The sequence below is a fragment of the Thamnophis elegans genome, chromosome 9 (genome assembly GCF_009769535.1).
Source record: "Thamnophis elegans isolate rThaEle1 chromosome 9, rThaEle1.pri, whole genome shotgun sequence".
Lineage (NCBI taxonomy): Eukaryota > Metazoa > Chordata > Lepidosauria > Squamata > Colubridae > Thamnophis > Thamnophis elegans.
This window is the reverse complement of record NC_045549.1, coordinates 27,610,327-27,619,779: the sequence shown is the minus strand read 5'-3', so window position 1 is coordinate 27,619,779 and position 9,453 is coordinate 27,610,327. Positions and strand designations below refer to the sequence as shown.

Below are 9,453 nucleotides of genomic sequence, written 5' to 3'. Positions count from 1 at the left end.
GGAAGAAATGAATTTGGCATTTTCTTGGTTAAAAGCATTAATGTATTTTATTCACAAAAGTTACATAGCACACAATGACTTTCCGGAATGTTTTATAGCTGTGATGGCGGACCCATGGCACGCGTGCCACAGGTAGTATGCGGAGCCATTTCTGTGGGCACACAAGGTGTTGCCCTGCTAGCTCCAGTGGGCATGTGCGTGCTGGCCAGCTGATTTTCAGCCTTTATTTTAGGCTGTTGGGCTGTTTTTTGCCCTCTGGAAGCTTCAGGGAAACCTCCTCAAGTCCCTGGAGGGCAAAAAACCATCCAACACGCAAACCGGAAATTTGGGAACAGAAGCTAGCGCTACAGCGTAGGTACACATGCTTTTAGAACCCAAGGGAAAAAAGGTTTTATAGTAAGTTACGTCTGCTAGGTAGCCTATGTAGTTTGTAGTTCTTGAACTGCCTGTAGCTTTTACCATAATAACAGCTAGGTTTCAGTCAGAATTATTCAGATTTCTGGGCTGAAGGATCTCAGTTTTCTCTTCTTCTTCTAGAAGAAAGAAATGGGTTGGAAACAGAACAAAAGATTGACTGGTTGATTGATTATTCAAGGCCTGTCAAATTTTTCAACTTTCAATTTTCAAACATTAGGGGTGCTCAAAGGTTGTGACATGCCTTGGGGATTATAAATATATTTTGGTTACTTTAATATAATTTAGAGATGCTTGGTAAGTAGCAACATAAATATAGCTTGTTAACATTTTGTTTGTTTCAACTACAAATATAGTTTTTCTCCATGAGCCATGGTGGTGCAGAGGTTAGTGTCAGGCCTGCAGCAGTTCCTTTAAGAATCTTTGGCCTGCCACACTCTCATTAAGGGTGGGGGAATAGCAAGGGGTAGAATGTATTGTTTGTAAAAAAAAATTCCTTTCTAGAAGCTCAAGGCCATCTTTTGTCTCCGCACCTTTGCACCTGACCAGAAGCAGCGGGGCATGGGTGCTAGCGTGGAAGAAGAAGATTGGACCATGTGATGGATTATGGGTGTGGGGACAAGATCATGAACTTTTAACTGGGTGGGATTCTGATGTAATTTCCAGAATTGGAATTTCATAGCATAATGCCAAGATGTTTGATTTATTAAATTTGAACTTTAAGGATCGTTTTGCCTTGGACTCTGATTTAATTCTATGTGATACTTGGAACACTGACAGTTAGAATACAGTATTGCTGGCTGATTCTGCCCCATGCCAGGAGTTCGATCCTGACCAGTTCAAGGTAGATTGAATGAGCCTTTTATCATTCTGAGGTCAGTAAAATGAAGACCCAGATTGTTGAGGGCAATTGTATCTTGGAGAGTGTTGCAAAGCACTATGAAGTAGTATATAATTGCTATTGCTAATATCTGTCCCTATCCTAGTCTCTCTCCTAACCTAACAGAGTTAGACCACTTTGTTGCTGGTTATCCTCTTATTTCTTTCCACCTTTCCAAACATTAAAGCCTTTCCCAAAGACAGAAAGTGGAGAGGAGGGGAAAGCAGGTGAAAAGGAGAAAGGGGAATATTTATCAAAGAATGGTCGCTCTCCCAGTTACATGTGACATTTACTGTAGCCAATCGTTTCTTCTATCGTATATAGTCTACAGTTGCTATGTAGCCTACAACATATTTCTATTGATGAATTGCAATTCTAGACAGGAGAAGGACTTTTAATTAAAAATAACAATGTAGGAAGTAGGTGAGCCCCAGGGGGTGGGGGGGATAGGGTATCATAATGATACAACAACTAAAATGACTCCTAGCATCCACCTATTTTCCTCATTATACAGTCAGGGCAGATAATGAAATACTGGCACAATATTATTGTATATCCTTGTACGAGTAAGCAGCCTAACTTATTTTCACCAACTGAAATTTCAGAATTGTTGTCATTATAGTAATCTGAGAGTTGACAGATACATTTTTGTCCATATTTCTTTCTCAGCAGATCTGTATTATTATTTGGAAGTATGTTTACCTTTTCTTATGATATTTAGAATTATCCTTGCTTTTGTTATGCAGAATAATTTTATTCTCTCTATAGTGACTTAAAATAACAATTGAGATTACTTTGCTCTGTCTGAAATGATAACTTTTGTTGCTTTTTGCAGATTAATATTTTGGATGCCAAAAGAAGTATGAATATTGGGATTTTTCTCAAACAGTTTAAAAAGTAAGTTATTCTTCTGCTGTTGTAATTATTACACTGATGATAACATAACATCAAAAAACAGATATATTCAGCTACCAATAAAGTAATTACAAACTTAATTTAGCCTGAAAACATATTCAACCTGTTAATAACCTTATCTTATACTTGGGTTAGCCTTACATTTTCCTTTTAAGCAATACTTTTGAAATTTTAATCAATATATAATACTACAATATTAGAGGTAATTTTAGTTAAAGTAAGCTACTGGCTTTTAAATTAAAACTTATTTTTCTTAAAGGTTGCATTTTTAATAATATGAAAATGTCATGAAAGTAAGGACAATATCGTGATATTAATGTCTTTTTAAGAACAGTTGTGTTTATTTCAGATGAACTTGCTCAGAGGCAGCTGTACATTTAACTATTTTTTGCTATTGAACATTGTTTTGGAACAGCACTTTTTAAAAAAAAGATTCTTCTTTCTTCAGCAGTGCATCCAGATGTGTTGGGTTTCTTCCCATAATTCCTAACCAGCATTAGATGCACTGGCTGAGAATTCTAAAAACTGAAAAATTGAAGCCCTCTGTGTAAGGTTGATGAAGGTTGTTTTAAAACATAGAAATCCTATGTTTCTAAACTAAAATGTATTTTTATTCAATTGTCTCATTAAGATCACTTGACTCTCTAATTGAAGATCTTCACACTGGAAGAGATTTCTATAGCTCTGAGACCCTACGCGAGCTTCTTAAATTATTGCCAGAAGCTGAAGAGGTAAGAATAGGATTGTCTGCTTTTGAAAACCACTTGGAAACGTCAATCGGATCAGAATGCTACAGCATAGGCAGGGATAGGCATGTTTCAGTGTACCTCTGTGATACTTCTGCTTTATAAGCTGCACTTATTGCCGGAGCAATCTCTCTCTCTATAAAAATGGCTGTGTGTATTTGTGTATCTATGTATGCTCCAGCATAACTCTGGAATTCATAAACATGAATTATATCTATAGTATCAAGTCACAATGACACTATAGACTGTGATAGAATGTGATAGTGTGCATTTTGGATTCAAGTTCTGTTAAGATACAGCCTGTTGTGCCTTAAAATGGCTTCTACTGTATAGCACAGTAGAGTTGCCATGGTAATGGCTTCGCAGTACTCCATAAGGGGGCTCCCTCTAATATAGGACTGGGATAAATACATACCCGGCTATTCCGGGTTATCAGCTAGTTCACTATAAAGCATGACATCTCATTTGCTTAGGTTATTTTTGGTACCACCCATCTCCCAGAGTTGGTGTGTACCAAACTCTAATTAAAGAGTCAGGATCCACAAAACCTCTCTTCACTGTCACAGCACCTGCCCTCTGGATTGTGGTTCTACTTGAGATCTATGTGGCTTCCACCCAGTTTATATATTGTTAGACCTTGAAAGACCCAGTTGTTCTCAAAAAATCTTTACTGAATGTGTTTTTGTTTTTATTGTTTGTTATACTATGAGTTGCCTACAGTTGGTTTGGAATTAGGTAGCACCTAAATGGCATGAAATAAATAGCAAAATGAACCCACAGTTCTATTTCTGAAGAAAGAAGAAAAACTTAAACTCTTAAAATTATATCGAAGAAGAAGAAGAAAAAAGTACTATAGACATGATATGTTTGTCTTGTATAGCTAGTTTCACACTTAGTTTTGAAAAGACATTATGTACAGTATGTGTTGAAGTACACATTAAGCAATCTTGCTTAGGAGATTGGTTTGGGTGCCAAAATAAAATGCAGCCCAAAAGCTCCATCTGAGAAGAAGAAGGACTATTTTAGGCCAAGAAAGCCTATTTAAAGAATAGGAATTTCAGATACAGAAATGGGAAGACTATTCTGAACAGAAGAAAAAACATTTTTAAAAGTTTCATAGATTTATCAAGAAATGAGCTTTCAAAAAGGATGTTAGCAGAGTTATAAATAAGGGACAACCAACAGTCCTCAAGACCATGAACAGTAGCTACAAAACAGAAACGAATGGAATCTTTGAGATGTAGAAAAACATCTGAAAAAGCAGCATGATAGCTATTCTTGTATATGGGGCAAGGAAGGAGGAGGGGGTAGAACTGGAAATATTGCTAAGAAAGCAGGCTTCGAGGGATGAAGAGATACAAGTTTCCTCCTGGTATCATGGCAGTGAAGATTCTCAGTTTCCCCATTGTAGTTTCATTAGAACTCTCTCTCTCTCTGTCTCTGTCTCTCTCTTTTTCTCCTTACTTTTTATGAAGAAAGAAAAGTTGAAACTTCCATATTTAATTTGAGATATAATAGGAAGAAACACTCAAAAAGAAATATCAGCCAAAATGTTGTAAAAACAAAAACAAAAGATGTATCTGAAAGAAGTATAAAATACTTAAGTAGATGGATATATAACATATAATACCTCAAAATTATATAACATTCTGGACTTTGGGAATGGTATTTTAGAAGTTGAACTGCCATAAATGTGAAGGATGCTAGATTGGGTAAAAAAGGTAGCTTAAGAAATTGGATTGCTAAAACTCTTTTACCATCAAATGAGACTAATACAGGTATGTGAAGGAGAAAGAGAAAGCCAATGTGCAAAGAACAAGGATGAGAAAAAACTTCAATTTAGCATGACTGCAAGTAAATATGCATAGTGTCATGAATGTTTTTCTTTTAACTTAAAATTAACATGCTTGAACTTGAACACTTCATTGCAGACACATTAGAAGTATGCAAGTATTCACCTAGAAATCTCCCTTAAACAACACTTCGCTTTGATACAAACAAATGTTTTTTTTTAAGTTAAAAATTGAGCAAAGTAAAAACTGGCATGTTAATAATCAAGCTAAGGCTGCTGTTAAGACTCCACATAGGACAAGGCAATTTTTAAATGTCTCAAACTCTAAAGGAGGAGCAAAAAAAAATCTTATGTTAACATTTAATTATATGGTTTTCCACTCGACATCACACTTTTGAAGAAAGTATGTTTTGTGTAAGGCACCTCACACTTTGTCATAAATCTAAATCTCCAATTTCAAATTTTGCCAGAGTTTAGTCATAAGACACAGTAAATTATTTTACTAAAAAGAGTGTCTCATCTTGACCCAGTGCTCCAAGGGGGACTGGAATGTCTTTTAAAATATAGCATAAAGTCAGATATTTAAAAACTTCTCTCTTCCCATTTTAGGCTCAGGATGGTGGCAAGGTCTTGACTGCCCTTTAAAGCACAGAAGGAAGAGTTAGGATAGGAAGGGTTACTAGAAAGTAGCCAGGCAGTTCCCATGGTGATTACATTTGTGAACTGTTGTTTATGCACACTACTTAGTTTACATTGATACAGATTTTTTTCATTTAGAGTATGTCATTGTATTGCCTAGTTTACAGCTTAAATCCTTGAAATACTTCCTATGTTTAAGTAGAAAGCTTGATTCTCTTATTTCAAGTGGCTGTTCTGTACAGCATCTGCTCAAGTAACAAAGTCTCTTTCATTAGTGATCTGTGAAGTTGAGAGTTGGGCACTCAATGGCTCTTCATCTCCCATCGTTTTAAGAAGTACTGAAATTGGCATAGAAGAAAGCTGGGAATGTTTAGAAGTCAAATACAATGGCTTTGTTCACACACCATGCTAAGTGACATGCACTGTTTCAACAAGGTTGCTAAGTAAGCTAGAATTGGGTTTGGAGATGAGGAACGTAGTTCTGGGTTGTCTGACCAATTTCTGGTTTCACCCTACTCTTTTTTTTATAGCTGTCTTGCATTATTAGATGATTAGAAGTTTGACTAGAATTAGCCAGGAAATCTCAAAAAGTCATATTTCTCATTTCAAGCATTATACTAAATCATATTTGCAATAAATATACCTCTTAGTTATGGTTATTATGATGTTTGAATCTGGTCATTGGATTTATCCCACAAATCATAGTGAAAACAAACCTTGATTTGCCTGATATGTGAATTCAACCACATCAGTTGAACTTCTTGAACTCCCACAGTTATTCTTCAGTCGTGTAATACTGGGTATTAGTGAAACAAAGAAGTTAGATTATATTGTACTGAATGACAGAACATAGAAATTCTTTGAATGTGACATAATAACGTATTATTTAAATAAGGGCCTGTGGGCTGTTTTCACAATTTCCCCTCCCTTTAGATGACTATCTATCTTCCTGGCTGAACTATCTAATGTTTCAGTCATACTTCCTATGCTAAACAACATACAAAGTAAAAGTTAGAAAAGGGTAGGATTACACATTTCTGAGTAAAGAGAAACAGGCCTGATTGAAAATCATTAAATTCTACCTTGCATGTATGTTCATCTTTAATGATGAACCTACTATATTCTAGACTTAACTTACATATTACATGTATAATACAATTGTAACCGTGGATAGTTTCAATGCTGTTTCAATAATATATGGATTTTTATATGACAGTAGATGCTACATAAGTATCACTAGCTAAAAATGAAGCTCAAATTTGTTTTGTTATATAGGCAATACATTTGAAAAGCTGCAGTGTTTTACTGAAGTTTTATAAAGCAAATATGGATTTGACTTCAAACACTTGCAGGAAAAGAAGTACTGCTACAATGTTGCTGCAGCTTTGAAAATAATATTTAAAAGTATTAAATGCATACTTTTGAATAAATAATTTTTTGTATTGGCAATTAAGCATGGGTATTTATTTTAAATTTATTGGCCACTCATTTCCAGTGGACTCTGAGCTGTGCACAAAACTAAGGCATAACAGCTGCTGAAAATAATAAAAGAGACAGCCCTGTCTACCACGCTTTATTAACAAAATCCATGAAACAAAACACAGGCAATTAAACAAATAACAAAAGGTAACTAATGCCCTTGAAGCTTTTGCTTGACTGTAGGAGGGTCATCTTGAAATAGTTCTCCCTTTTTTTGTAACACACCAAAATTTCACAGCTTTAGAAATCTTCATTACATGCACAAAATGTATATGGGGAAACTGGTTTGTGTGTAAGGAACTATAGAATGAAAAATGATAATATTTTGTTTCATACCTGCATTTTACACCTTTTGAAATGTTCTTGCTATGGAGGCACATGCTGTGGTAAAAATAGTTTGTGAATCTTTTGGAATTATCCATAATGTATCAGGACCGTGACCTGCAATTTGATTAGAGCTTTATCTAAGCCCAATTAATAGATAAAGAGAGGATTAAACAAATAATACTCAAACATTGTAATGTGTCATGTCTTTATTGACAGATTCAGGCTTTGTTGAAAGATGTATGTGAAACCCTAGGATAATTAGCTCTCTTAAGGCAGTAAGTTCAGTCAACTGTTCTGATCAATGAGGTATCAATCAAGTGCCATAGATCAATCAAGGCAGGGGTGAAATCTACTTACCTTCACTACCAGTTAGCAAATGTGTGCGTGTATGCTGGCTTCGCTCACACACGCCACCTCCGCGCATGCGCAGGACCTTCCACGCATTCACGGAGCATAAAAAATGGGACGTGATGATGTCCAGGTGGGTGAAGCCTCCTGCAGCCCCCACTACCAGTTCGCCGAAACTGCATAGAACTGACTGAATTGCACCACTGATCCAAGACTTCCATCAATCCACTGTCAGGAAAATAATACATATATGGACAAAATACAACATCTTTCCCAACAAAATCGCCACAAGTTCAATACTCTAAATAATCCTAAGGTCATAAGCTCTGTACGATACTTCTATATTATATAATATTAATGGCCACAAGGAAAACATTGCAATGGAGCATGACACTCACTGTCGTGTAGACACTTACTACTATTGTCCAGAAAGCATGTTGTTACACATTTTAAACTTACTAGAGACCAGCTGGCCTTTGGAACAACACTCTGTTCCAGGTGAAATGAAAGTGAAATGTTTTGACACTAATGAAAAAAAATTATATTTGGAAAAACAAATAAATGCTGGTTTCCAACTAAAGAACTCACCTCAGCTATGAAGCATTGGAGTGGGAGTGTTTTGGATTGTTTGGAACTTAAATGGCTCACAGTCTTTGAGGTAATAGCAAATTCTAAAAGGGAGCATCTAGATCAGTTAGCTGAAGCTTAAATGAATGTAGGTCATGTAATATGACAGCAGTCCTGAACACCCAAGTAAATCTTACTACACAGTGGATGAAACAGAATAAATGTCTCCTTTTGAAATGGCTGAATCAAATCTCTGATCTTGACCTAAATAAAATACATGCATCAGGGGTGTTCATTGAGGGCTGCATCAAGGTTGTGTTTGACCTCTGGGGAGGGGGGCTGGGGTGTGTGTAGCCAGCTCGACATCACTCCTGTTGGGGCTGCCTGTGTTGGCCTAAGCGTTCTGCCAGTGAAAACAGACTCCCGAGCTCCGTTTACGGCTGCCATGGCCTCCTGCAACCCTCTGCCAGTGAAAATAGCTCAGGAAGGAAGCGTGCATTTTCACTGAGAGAGCGTTGCAGGAGTCCATGGCAGCCGAAAATAGAGCTCGGGAGCCTGTTTTCGCTGGCAGAAGCACTGTGGGCCGGTCCTTCACTGCTACCAGGGTGGCCCAGTGGGCCAGATTAAGTATCCTGTGGGCCAGATTCAGCTCCCAGGCCTTGGGAGCGATTGTGGGTGCACCTCGGTACACCCACGTTACACCTATCCTCCGCGAGCTGCACTGGCTGCCTACTGGACACCGGAGACGCTCCAAGGTGCTAGTCGTTACTTTTAAAGCCCTACATGGTATCGGACCTGTGTACTTGAGAGACCACCTCCTGCCAATTACCTCCCATAGACCTATTAGATCCCACAGATTAGGCCTCCTCCGGATTCCATCAACTAGCCAGTGTCGACTGTCGAACCCCGGGGGAGGGCCTTCTCTATAACTGCTCCAGCCCTCTGGAACAATCTCCCCATGGAGATCCGGACCCTCGCCACCCTTCAGGCTTTCCACAAAGCCGTTAAAACCTGGCTGTTCCGGCAGGCCTGGGGCTGATGAGTTCCCAGCCCCACTCGAATTGTTGCGGCTGTTGACGAGTTTTTAATTTGATTTTTGTATTTGTCTTGTCTTCTTGTTTTTTGTACTTCCCCTTTTCCCTATTTAGTTTGTTAGCCGCCCTGAGTCCCCTCGGGGAATAGGGCGGCATACAAGTTTAATAAAACTAAACTAAACTAAACTTGAGCTTAACACCCCTGACATACATTGTGGCATGACCCAAAGAGAGAGATTCATGTAAGACAATCTTACTTTAACTTAATGAGTTAAAGCAGTTCTGTAGAGAGGAATGGATCAAAATACCTCT

General features: G+C 37.6%; 1 protein-coding gene across 1 annotated transcript in view; it reads left to right on the top strand.

Annotated features, from left to right (window-relative positions):
• Positions 1-9,453, top strand: part of FHDC1 (FH2 domain containing 1) — a 44,663-nt gene that overhangs the window by 16,151 nt on the left and 19,059 nt on the right. The window contains exons 2-3 of the mRNA XM_032224500.1: positions 2,130-2,191; positions 2,841-2,940. Of these exons, the coding sequence (XP_032080391.1) occupies positions 2,130-2,191; positions 2,841-2,940 (162 nt within the window). The remainder of the gene's footprint in view (positions 1-2,129; positions 2,192-2,840; positions 2,941-9,453) is intronic.